The sequence below is a fragment of the Mesoplodon bidens genome (genome assembly GCF_964165515.1).
Source record: "Mesoplodon bidens genome assembly, chromosome: 13".
NCBI lineage: Eukaryota > Metazoa > Chordata > Mammalia > Artiodactyla > Ziphiidae > Mesoplodon > Mesoplodon bidens.
In genome coordinates this window covers 38091267-38104600 of record NC_138169.1, presented here as the reverse complement: position 1 = coordinate 38104600, position 13334 = coordinate 38091267, and the positions used below count along the sequence as shown (strand labels likewise).

At 37.1% G+C, this 13334-nt stretch overlaps 1 protein-coding gene across 2 annotated transcripts in view; it reads left to right on the top strand.

The window, feature by feature from the left end:
• USP14 (ubiquitin specific peptidase 14) overlaps positions 1-13334 on the top strand; it is a 47706-nt gene that overhangs the window by 26299 nt on the left and 8073 nt on the right. The window contains exons 7-13 of one of the 2 annotated variants that reach the window (XM_081252056.1): positions 2053-2183; positions 4026-4106; positions 4705-4790; positions 5461-5575; positions 10341-10406; positions 10551-10643; positions 12178-12285. In XM_081252056.1, coding sequence (XP_081108182.1) covers positions 2053-2183; positions 4026-4106; positions 4705-4790; positions 5461-5575; positions 10341-10406; positions 10551-10643; positions 12178-12285 — 680 coding nt within the window. The remainder of the gene's footprint in view (positions 1-2052; positions 2184-4025; positions 4107-4704; positions 4791-5460; positions 5576-10340; positions 10407-10550; positions 10644-12177; positions 12286-13334) is intronic. The other variant, XM_081252055.1, reaches the window with a different exon arrangement.

Sequence of the window (13334 nt, the reverse complement as noted above, 5' to 3'; positions counted from 1 at the left end):
ATAGCCATTCTAGGGGTGTGAAATGGTATCTCATTGTGGTCAGTCATTAATCTGTAATACTATAAACAGTAGGTTTCTTTGCATCATTTGGAATTAGTGAGATTTTCCTCTAACCTTTTTCCCTGAAAGTAGATTCATTTGTTGAAATGAAGTTTTTTTTTTTTTTGAAGATGTTGGGAGTAGGAGTTTATTAATTAATTTATTTAATTTTGCTGTGTTGGGTCTTCGTTTCTGTGCGAGGGCTTTCTCTAGTTGTGGCAAGTGGGGGCCACTCTTCATCGCGGTGCGCGGGCCTCTCACTATCACGGCCTCTCTTGTTGCGGAGCACAGGCTCCAGATGCGCAGGCTCAGTAGTTGTGGCTCACGGGCCTAGTTGCCCCGCGGCATGTGGGATCCTCCCAGACCAGGGCTCGAACCCGTGTCCCCTGCATTAGCAGGCAGATTCTCAACCACTGCGCCACCAGGGAAGCCCCCTGAAATGGAGTTTTTACTGGGAAAATGTGATCACATATCTAGTTCATCTGGTAACTTACGTATCTAAGAGTTGCTCAGAATTTCAACAGCTTCTCCAGAGTCTTATAGGAGGCTTGCAATATTGATGGGATGAAAAATACCGTTCTTTACTTCTTGCTTCTTGATTTTTAAAGTTTTTTATTTTGAAATAAATTTAAATTCACAGAAAAGTTGCAAGAATTCACTAATTACTAACTTTTTGTCACATCTGGTTTATCAGTCATTGTAATGCATGTTCTTTTTTTCTGAACCATTTGAGAGTAAGTTGCAGACATCCTGTTTTTTGTTCCTGAATACTTCAGTATGTATTTCCTGAGAATAAGGACATTCATAACCACAAGATGGTTATTTTCCAAAGTCTGGGAGTTTAACACTGACGTTAACTCATAATACTGACTTGATTAAATTTTGCCAATTAACCCTGTATTGCCCATTGCTTCAGGAGCCAATTTAGGATCACACATTGCACTTAGTTATGTTGTTATGTCTCATTAGTCTCTTAATGTATAGTGTGTCTTTTGACCTTTTTCTTTCAAACTAATGAAGTATTTGAGATGCTCCATTCATGGTATATATTAAATTAAATCATTGGGGGTTTTTCTTGTTTTTTTTTAGTGAGAAGTGTATCCTTTAAAGTGTTATTACAATTTAGGCATTTTTTATTTTAAAAATTATTAGCTGAGTAGGGACGCATAATTTCAGCTCTGCCTCCTAAAATATTTTTTAAACATTGTGTTTAGTAGTTTTATTCAGGAACATTTCATTGAGTACTTACTTTGTGCTGAGATGTTGTATTTTAGTATTTGCTATGCTAAATAGTCTGTATACTAATGATAACATTTCACATTTTAGTTAACAAAACAATGCAAGATAAGCTAGATTATAGAGTTTTGTTACACGTGAAGTAAGGGCAAGGTGTGATAGCTAGGGAGTCAACAGAGAAAAAGTATTCTGAACTCAAGAGCAGGGCTGAGTTTATGACCATGGGATTTATGATGGTGAGAGAGGATAAGCAGAGGAAAGATTTTGAAGAAGGCAAATTAGTTTTGGTTCTTAGCTGTTCAGTACAGTCAGGAAGTTTGTTTAAGGATTTAAACATACTTATTTAAACATACTCCAGATTTCAATACTCAGGAGTTCAGTACACGGGAACCAAGTATGGACTTAAAGGGAGGAGGGCTGGGAGTGGTTACCTGACGTCCTGATAATGGCGGAACTGTAACATCATGCCTCTGTGATTCCTAGACAGAAGTTATGTGTTGTCTGTATTAAATGAATATACCCTGCTTTGTTAGGGAAGACAAAGGCTGTCAAGGAGAGAGAGACATTGTTTATAGCTAGTGATTGCGTTATAAAGTCTTCTGGTGAGTTAAGATTTAAAAACAAATTATTTTCTTATTAGGGATCCAGCAATTGCAAAAGGAATAGGTATACTTAAAAATAATTAATAAGCATTTCTTGGTATTGAGAATTAATTTACAGTAGCATGTATTAAATATGTCACTATTTTACTAAGGAAGTATTTGCTTTGTTTTTAAGCCCTTAGAGATTTGTTTGATTCCATGGATAAAACTTCTTCTAGTATTCCACCTATTATTCTACTGCAGTTTTTGCACATGGCTTTTCCACAGTTTGCAGAGAAGGGCGAACAAGGACAATATCTTCAACAGGTAATCAGGGCAAGGTTCTGTGGTTTTCATTTTGTAAATGTAAAACTTAGGCGTCCTACACTTACTGGAGTATATTTGGAAATACAAATAATCAGTTCTCTCTAGTTCACACCACCATTATCTCTTGCCTGGAGAGGTGCAGTAGTCTGTTAACTGATCATCTTGCTTCTGCCTTTTGTGGTGTTTCTCTACACAGCCCCCAGAGTCCTTTTAAAAATGTAAATAAGATAATGTTGGTTTCCTTGTTCAGTATCTCCTAGTGACTTTCTGTCTCAGTCCTAAACAGTCTAGCTCCTGGCTACCTCTCTGAGCTTATCATGTGCCACTCTTCCCCTTGCTCAATTCTCTCCAGATACACTGACTTCCTTGCTATTTTTTAAAAACCCTCCAAGTATCCTGTTTCTGTAGGGCCTTTGCTCTTGTTCCTTTGGCTCCCAGGTGCATGGCTTACTTCCTCACCTCATTCAGGTATCATGACTCAAATGTTAAGGCATCAAAGAGGCTTTCCTTCACAGTCCTATTGAAATAGCACACTTCCCTTCCCCTAATCACTTTTTTTTTTAACATCGTTATTGGAGTATAATTGCTTTACAATGGTGTGTTAGTTTCTGCTTTATAACAACGTGAATACATATACATATATCCCCATATCTCCTCCCTCTTGCACCTCCCTCCCATCCTCCCTATCCCACCCCTCTAGGTGGTCACAAAGCACCTAGCTGATCTCCCTGTGCTATGCAGCTGCTTCCCACTAGCTATCTGTTTTACATTTAGTAGTGTATATATGTCCATGCCACTCTCTCACTTTGTCCCAGCTTACCCATCCCCTTCCCCTTGTCCTCAAGTCCATTCTCTATGTCTGCATCTTTATTCCTGTCCTGCCCCTAGGTTCTTCAGAACCATTTTTTTCTTAGATTCCATATATATGTGTTAGCATATGGTATTTGTTTTTCTCTGACTCACTTCACTCTGTATGACAGATTCTAGGTCCATCCACCTCACTACAAATAACTCAATTTCGTTTCTTTTTATGGCTGAGTAATATTCCATTGTATATATGTGCCACATCTTCTTTATCCATTCATCTGTTGATGGACACTTAGGTTGCTTCCATGTCCTGGCTACTGTAAATAGAGCTGCAATGAACATTGTGGTACATGTCTCTTTTTGAATTATGGTTTTCTCAGGTTATATGCCCAGCAGTGAGATTGCTGGGTCGTATGGTAGTTCTATTTGTAGTTTTTTAAGGAGCCTCCATACTGTTCTCCATAGTGGCTGTATCAATTTACATTCCCACCAACAGTGCAAGAGGTTTCCCTTTTCTCCACACCCTCTCCAGCATTTATTGTTTGTAGATTTTTTGATGGTGGCCATTCTGACCAGTGTGAAGTGATACCTCATTGTAGTTTTGGTTTTCATTTCTCTAATGATTAGTGGTGTTGAGTATCCTTTCATGCGTTTGTTGGCAATCCCCTAATCACTTTCTGCTCCCATATTGCTTTTTTTTCCTTCATAACCCTCTCTTTACTTGAATTTGTTATATTTTGATTATGTTCCCCATCAGGACTTTTTCTGTTTTGTTGACTGCTGTGTATTCCTAGTGTCTAGAATAGTGTTTAGCATAATAATGAATTCACGAAACATCTCTTGAATGAATGAATAAACTATTCTGGAATTCTTCATTGTTTTGAAGATCATATAATATTTAATTTGGCTTAATATTTTTAAAGAAAAAAACTTCCTTCCCCTTCTCTAAGGAAACAGTAATTACTTTGGAAAGATTTTATAGATCAAACACTGTAATAGCCAGGATTACTTACTGTGTCACTTTTTAAATTACAGGATGCTAATGAATGTTGGATACAAATGATGCGAGTATTGCAACAGAAATTGGAAGCTATAGAGGATGATACTGTTAAAGAGGTAATTGAAATATATTTATGAATATGACTTTGATTCTCTATCCCACCCCCACCCTAAAGTCTTAGTTCATCTTAATAGGTAGACATGTACTTGAATACTTTAGATGCTGAATCTGTAGTTGGAACTTGACAGCTTGCATTTGATGCTTAAATTCAATGCATTATTTGTTAAATATACTCAATTGAGATTATTGAGCATCTGTAATTTTTTGGTAATATTTTTTGATCAGTAGAAGGATTTTACAGAAAGGGATTACATTTTATTTTATTTATTTTATTTTTTTTTTTGCGGTACACGGGCCTCTCACTGTTGTGGCCTCTCCCATTGCGGAGCACAGGCTCCGGACGCACAAGCTTAGCTGCCATGGCTCATGGGTCCAGCCGCTCCGCGGCATGTGGGATCTTCCCGGACCGGGGCACGAACCCGTGTCCCCTGCATCAGCAGGCGGACTCTCAACCACTGCGCCACCAGGGAGGCCCGGGATTACATTTTAAAAAGCTTAAATGTGTGTTACTGAACTGGATTGTGTGGGAGCCAATGTACATTAATATCCATGTGAAGTAAAGTTGGAATTTTTATTTCATCTTAACTTTTGCAGACAGATTCTTCATCTGCACCAGCAGTGACACCTTCTAAAAAGAAAAGTTTAATTGATCAGTTCTTCGGAGTTGAATTTGAAACTACGTATCCTTATGAGCCAAGATTAGTATGACTGTAATCATAACTTATTAGAAGTGAATTGGTATGAGTAGCGTTGTTGCCTGGAGTGGTGGGTGGGATATGAAGGAAAATTCCTCAGAGGTTTTTATGCTTAAAAAATATGGAAATTAGGAATTTGGAAAAATACACCCTTTGGAGTGCTCTTGAAGTTTAGATAAATGTACTCTTTAAGGACATTCATATTTTTTCCTAAGAACATCTTTAGCAGAATACCTCATTAATTCACCTCATAGAGAATTAATTTTTAATTATGAAATGGGATAAATCAGCTAAATTATATACATGAGATTGATATAATTAATAAAACATGAATTTAGGAGAATACTATTTTCTACATCATGGGTGGAAACTTAGAAAAAGATTTGTTTATCTATCTTTGGGTTATTAAGACCATTTTAAGACTATAAATACCAACTTATATTTGTTGAGAGTTTATCCTTTTACACACATTCGTTAATCCGTATTGTTGGTAAGTGAATGAGCATTTTTAAGTATATTAAAATGAATCTGTATTGGAAGACTGAAATGTTTTAAATGCCAGTGAATGCTATTTTAATAGCATTAGGATAACTTATTCAAGATTATATAACAAATTGAATGCCTATTGGCAAATTCCTTATCTTAATTTTCAAAGCATGAAATGTACAGAATCTGAAGAAGAAGAAGTCAGTAAAGGAAAGGAAAGTCAGCTTCAGCTTAGCTGTTTTATCAATCAAGAAGTCAAGTATCTTTTTACAGGACTTAAGTTGGTAAGGACAATCGCAGTTCATCCCCATTGTTCGTAGATTCTGTGTTTACAAGTACACCTTCTTGCTCAAATGTATTTGTAACCCCAACATCAGTACTCATGGTGCTTTCATGGTCATTCGTAGATATGCACAGGGTGAAAAAAATTTTGAGTCGCCTGACTCACACTGTTTCACCTGAGGTCCCCAAAGGTGATGCTCTGCCTTCTTGTTTCAGCGCTCATACTATAAACAAGTACCCTTTTTGCGGTAATTTTAATGCCACATTTCTTGCATTTTTGTGCTCTTTGTTGGTGATCTTGCTGTTTATAATGGCCTTCAGGCATAATGGTGAAGTGCTGTCTGGTGTTCTAAGTGCAAGAAGGCTGTGATGTGCCTTAAGAAGAAAATAACATTTGTTAGATAAGCTTCATTCAGGGATGAGTTATAGTGTACTTGGCTGTGAGTCCATTGTATGTTAAGGTGTCGTTAAATAGCAGAAACACACATGAAGCAAGGTTGTGTATTGACTGTTTGACAAAAATGTGTGGCCAGAGGCTCGAAGGAGGCCTCTGAGGGTATTATAATGAGGATATATTAATAATTGTGAGGTATCAACTGGGGTTGTACTGTGCAAATGAGGGCATGTAGTCATTCTGCCATTGCACTAGTATTAAAGTTGAGGCCCTAGAATTTAAGTGACTTAATTGGTTTGTGGCAGAGCCAGAATTAAAACTTGTCTGTCTTATTATTCAGTTAGTACTGTTTCCCCAGTGCCATGCTAAAGAATCCACTCTAATGAGCAGATTGATAAAATAGAACAATTTTGCTTGCCTAACATTTATTTGATATGGTTTGGGGGAATATGTACATCTCTTGAATGATGGGCAGTGAATTGGGGCAGGGATTACATTGAAAACAAGATTATTTGTTGTCAGGGAGCTCCCATTTACAGTTTGGGGTAAGATTGGTTAGGGGAAGTATTGGTAAATGTTTCTATAAGAAACAGATAGATAAATAGTGCTATTCTTTGCCCTGTGATACTGAGGGGAGAGTTGTGGTGAGGCATAATGGCGTTTAAGAGAAGTTCACTTGAAAAGCATACGTAAATATATGCAAATCAATCAATGTGATAAACCATATTAACAAATTGAAAGAGAAAAACCATATGATCATCTCTCTAGATGCAGAAAAAGCTTTCGCCAAAATTCAGTACCCATTTATGATATAAACCCTCCAGAAAGTAGTCATAGAGGGAACTTACCTCGACATAATAAAGGCCATATATGACAAACTCACAGCCAACATCGTTCTCAGCGGTGAAAAACTGAAACCATTTCCTCTAAGATCAGGAACAAGACAAGGTTGTCTACTCTCACCACTGTTATTCAACATAGTTTTGGAAGTTTTAGCCACAGCAATCAGAGAAGAAAAAGAAAGAGGAATCTAAATCGGAAAAGAAGAAGTAAAGCTGCCACTGTTTGGAGATGACATGATACTGTACATAGAGAATCCTAAAGATGCTACCAGAAAACTACTAGAACTAATCAATGAATTTGGTAAAGTAATAGGATACAAGATTAATGCACAGAAATCTCTTGCATTCCTATACACTCATGATGAAAAATCTGAAAGAGAAATTAAGGAAACACTCCCATTTACCACTGCAACAAAAAGAATAAAATACCTTGGAATAAACCTACCTAAGGAGACAAAACAACTGTATGCAGAAGACTATAAGACACTGATGAAAGAAATTAAAGAAGATACCAACAGATGGAGGGATATACCATGTTCTTGGATTGGAAGAATCAGCACTGTGAAAATGACGATACTACCCAAAGCAATCTACAGATTCAGTGCAATCCCTATCAAACTGCCAATGGCATTTTTCACAGAACTAGAACAAAAAGTTTCACAATTTGTATGGAAACACAAAAGACGCTAAATAGCCAAAGCAATCTTGAGAAAGAAAAACGGAGCTGGAGGAATCAGGCTTCTGGACTTCAGACTATACTACATAGCTACAGTAATCAAGACAGTATGGTACTGGCACAAAAACAGAAATAGAGATCAATGGAACAGGATAGAAAGCCCAGAGGTAAACCCACGCACCTATGGTCACCTTATCTTTGATAAAAGGGACAAGAATATACAATGGAGAAAAGACAGCCTCTTCAATAAGTGGTGCTGGGAAAACTGGACAGCTTCATGTAAAAGAATGAAATTAGAACACTCCCTAACACCATACACAACAATAAACTCAAAGTGGATTAAAGACCTAAATGTAAGGCTAGACACTATAAAACTCTTAGAGGAAAACATAGGAAGAACACTCTTTGACATAAATCACGGCAAGATCCTTTCTGACCCACCTCCTAGAGAAATGGGAATAAAAACAAAAACAAATGGGACCTAATGAAACTTAAAAGCTTTTGCACAGCAAAAGGAAACATAAACAAGATGAAAAGGCAACCCTCAGAATGGGAGAAAATATGTGCAAATGAAGCAACTGACAAAGGATTAATCTCCAGAATTTACAAGCAGCTCATGCAGCTCAATATCAAAAAAACAAACAACCCAATTCAAAAATGGGCAGAAGACCTAAATAGACATTTCTCCAAAGAAGATGTACAGATTGCCAACAAACACATGAAGGGATGCTCAACATCACTAATCATTAGAGAAATGCAAATTACAACTACAATGAGGTATCACCTCATTATAAGTCAGAATGCCCATCATCAAAAAATCTACAAACAATAAATGCTGGAGAGGGTGTGGAGGAAAGGGAGCCCTCTTGCACTGTTGGTGGGAATGTAAATTGATACAGCCACTATGGAGAACAGTATGGAGGTTCCTTAAAAAACTAAAAACAGACCTACCATACCACCTAGCAATCTCACTACTGGGCATATACCCTGAGAAAACCATAATTCAAAAAGAGACATGTACCACAATGTTCATTGCAGCTCTATTTACAGTAGCCAGGACATGGAAGCAACCTAAATGTCCATCGACAGATGAATGGATAAAGAAGATGTGGCATATGTATACAATGGAATATTACTCAGCCATAAAAAGAAACGAAATTGAGTTATTTGTAGTGAGGTGGATGGACCTAGAATCTGTCATACAGAGTGAAGTGAGTCAGAGAAAAACAAATACCATATGCTAACACATATATATGGAATCTAAGAAAAAAATGGTTCTGAAGAACCTAGGGGCAGGACAGGAATAAAGATGCAGACATAGAGAATGGACTTGAGGACAAGGGGAGGGGGAAGGGTAAGCTGGGATGAAGTGAGAGTGGCATGGACATATATACACCACCAAATGTAAAATAGACAGCCAGTGGGAAGCAGCCACACGGCACAGGGAGATCAGCTAGGTGCTTTGTGACCACCTAGAGGGGTGGCATAGGGAGGATGGGAGGGAGATGCAAGAGGGAGGAAATATGGAGATTATATGTATAACTGATTCACTTTATTATAAAGCAGAAACTAACACACCATTGTATACTCCAATAAAGATGTTAAAAAGGGAAAAGTAAAAATAAATTAATAAAAATAAAAGCATACAGATACTAGCTTACCACCCGAAGTCCTATAACAAATTATGATGCAAATAGCGGGGCATCAAAACGTGATGTAAATGTTAATTGGAGAGTGTGGGATAGAATATTTCGGCAGGGACTCTCCAGGGTGTATTTTTCATAATTTTATAAAATTCCGGGAAAACTAAGTATACCTGGAACTTCTAGATGATAATGGATTGATGATAATAATATGTAGCTTACCTGATGAGTACATTGTACCATATATCCTTTCTTTAAAAATATGTATTAATGAGATGTTGTATTTGTTGTCTTGGTAATTTTTTAGATTCCTTATCATCATTCGTTCTTTTTTGAGTAATTTTGCTCCACATTTCTTTACCTCTTTGTTGCCAGATAAACTTGGTTAAATGTTAAAAGGCTGCTTCATGGTGCTTCCTTTTCTAATTAGTAATTTTAAAAAATCAAACCTGAAACAATTTTTATACAAGTGTAACATGCTTGTTGAACATAGAATATATACCAAATAGTTCTCCAAGTTTTCTCCATGTACTAACTCATGTAATTCTAACAGCAGCACTGTCACGTTAAGTGCTGTTAGCACCATTTACAGGTGATGCACCATTTACAGATGATGCCCAGAGGGATAACTGTCTTGCTCAATGTCACACAGGCTGTAAGGAGTAGAATGGCAGACATGATGGTTATAAGATATAATGGCTAAAGGCTTTCCCACATTTATTAGATTAACAGAGGTTTTCTGTGTTATGACTTTTCTCAGATTTAACAGTAACTGATTTGTTCTGGAAGGCTTTGCTAAATAAAGCGTAAAGAACAAGGGTTATCTGCATTCTCTTAATTTTCTTCTAATATGAATATTCTGATGATCCATAAGTAGAGGAATACCACGATAGGCTTCCTTAGGTTGTATAAAATACAGTATAAACTCTCAGAATCTGAGCATTTGGATCATAATTAAAAGACTTCAAGTATTATTTACATTCTGAGGAGTGCATGCCAGTAAAAATTGATGCCTTTTAAGAACTGAGCCATATCTAAAAGCCTTCCCACATTGTCTTCATTCAAATTATTTCTCAGGGGTATAAATCCGTTGACATACTATATGTTGTCTATTGATTAGTACTGTTGATAATTTTTAAAAGAATTAAAGATATAACTGTATTGCAGAAGAAAATTCTTTAATGTTTGGACTTCTGTTACGTTCTTTTTTAGCGACTTCAGGAAGAAATCACCAAACAGTCTCCAACATTGCAAAGAAATGCTTTGTACATCAAATCTGTAAGTTTTGGAATCCAATTCCATTTACTAGAAAGGTTTCCAGCTAATTAATGTTACCCAGTCTTTGTTTTTACCAAACTGAGGAATTAAAAACTTGTGTGGTATTTGTATGTTACAGAATTTCTTTCCACTTTGTCTCCTCAGTCCAAGATCAGCCGGTTGCCTGCTTACTTGACTATTCAGATGGTTCGATTTTTTTATAAAGAGAAGGAATCTGTGAATGCCAAAGTTCTTAAGGTTAGTAATGAACTTTACTATAATAAATTATTGTAATTCTTTGAAGGTAATTCCTAACTTACAATAGGTTTCTTTATTCTTTTAGGGATAAACTCACTTGAAAATACTATAAATAGGGAAGTTATTAACATTAGACAAGTGGTTCTTAATCAAGAATATGCATTGGAATTATCTATTGTCCTTTTTGTTTTAAATCATACACACGCCTGCCCCTCATCCGCCACCAAGCATCTGATTAAGTGGGGCCTTAGGTCTTACATATTTCAAAAGATTCCCAGGTAATTCTGATGGATGCCCTCCATTCCCCAGAAATATTGACCTAGACCAGATCCTCAATTCCAGAGATACTGGTCCAGTAGGTTTGGGGACGGGAGTGGGGTAAGGAGCAATATAACACACTATTCTAGGCGGTTCCTTTCTTCCAGGTGAAAGGAGAGTGTTAAATTACCGGTGCCCAAGGAATACTTAAATTGTAATCGTTTGATGTCAGAGCCAACCTTATGATTTATCTGTTTTGTTGAACTGTAGCTCTGCTGTGTATCCATAGAGTCTGATCCTTGGGAGAGGTATATATAATTTTAGCCTCTTGAGCTGAAATTTATAATACATTTTCAGATATACTTAGGGTCATATGAACAGGTTAAATGTAGTTGAAGTATCTGCTAGTCTAGTATTTCTGAAATGCTTCTTTTATTGTTTAAATTAAAAAAGAAACATTTGGCTGCGTTGGGTCTTAGTTGCAGCACACGGGATCTTCATTGCGGCATGCGGGATCTTTCGTTGTGGCACGTGGGCTCTTTGCAGTGTGCAGGCTTCTCTCTAGTGGCACGCGGGCCCTAGAGCGTGTGGGCTCAGTAGTTGCAGCACTCAGGCTCTCTAGTTGTGGCGCATGGGCTTCAGAGTGCACGGGCTCAGTAGTTGTGGCACATGGGCTGTCTAGTTGTGCGTGGGCTCTAGAGCATGCAGGCTTAGTTGCTCTGCGGCATATGGGATCTTAGTTCCCTGACCAAGGATCGAACCCGTGTCCCCTGTATTGGGTGGATTCTTAACCACTGGACCACCAGGGAAGTCCCTGTTGTTTAAATTTTTGGTAGCTCCTCTGCGGTCAGTTTCATGGGTTAAAATGTTTAATGGAAAAATTAAAAATTTTTTTATCTTAAAGTTAGGACCATGGGCTTCCCTGGTGGTGCAGTGGTTGAGAGTCCGCCTGCTGGTGCGGGGGACACGGGTTCATGCCCCGGTCTGGGAGGATCCCACATGCCGCGGAGCAGCTGGGCCCGTGAGCCATGGCCGCTGAGCCTGCGTGTCCGGAGCCTGTGCTCCGCAACGGGAGAGGCCACACACACAAAAAAAGTTAGGACCAGATTGAAAATAAACACTGATATTTTCAAATGCACAGATTTCCACGTGATTTTTACAGTGCTTATTTTCAACTTTATTTGAATATGAAAGCAGTACTTAAAAAGTGTGATGAATATTTTAAATAACTACTTTATAAGTCTGTTTACACTTTTTCTTTTTGGTTTATATATAGGATGTTAAATTTCCTCTTATGTTGGATGTGTATGAACTATGTACACCAGAACTTCAAGAGAAAATGGTTTCTTTTCGATCAAAATTCAAGGATCTGGAAGATAAAAAAGTAAATCAGCAGCCAAAGACAGTAGGTTCTTATTGGTCATTTTCTAATCTTAATATGTTTATCTTTAATCCATGTCCAGTATTCATTTTATATTGTTAACCTATTAGTAAAAATGGATGAACCTGTGTTTAGCATATATACAAATCTTGCAGGTATTGGTGCAAGCCCTTAAAGTTTTAGGTGTGTTTTAGCATAAGAAAAAGAACTATAGCTATGCTAAATGGGTCCTTTATGGTAGAATAAACTTAATATTTTCTTTTCCCATAAAAATCTGCAGCTTTTATTCCTTTTATATCAGTATTTATTTCCTCAAAGCACTTCACGTAAAATCTTGCCTTGTAAAATTCAGAGTATTTTATTATTTTCCTCGTAAGGCATCTCCATTTTTTAAAATGGCGTTAGTGTTATCGAATATTGCTTCATTATGCCCACTGTGACAACTTAAGTCATATCTTTTAACAAGCACCTATAACTGTTAAAATTATAACCTTAGCAACTTTATATTTAATAAATTGTATATTTTAAATTTAGAGAAGGGACAGGTGAATTATATGTTGGATTGTTTTCTTCAAAAGGAAAAAGATATTTCCTGGTAACTAGGAATATTTCCAGTGTGATATTATATACCAAATGTTAAAATTAAATTCTTCTGCAGGTTACTGTGTGTGTGTGTGTTAAAAGCAGTTTTTAAAAACTTAAATTTTATTTTGAGATAATTGTAGAATCACATGCAGTTATAAGAAATAATAGAGTTCCTGAGTACTTTTTACCCAGTTTCTCCTAGTGGTAACATCTTGCAAAGCTGTAATACAATATCACAACCAGGATACTGACTTTGATGTAGTCTAGATGCAATACATTTCCCTTACCACAACGATCCCTCATGCTGCCCCTTTGTAGCCAAATCCACTTTCCTTTCCCCCTACCCCCTTCTTTTTTAAAAAAAATAATTAATTAATTAATTTTGGGCTGTGTTGGGTATTTGTTGCTGGTGCAGGGTTTCTCTGGTCGCACGCCATGACTAGGGGCTGCTCTTTGTGTGGTGTGTG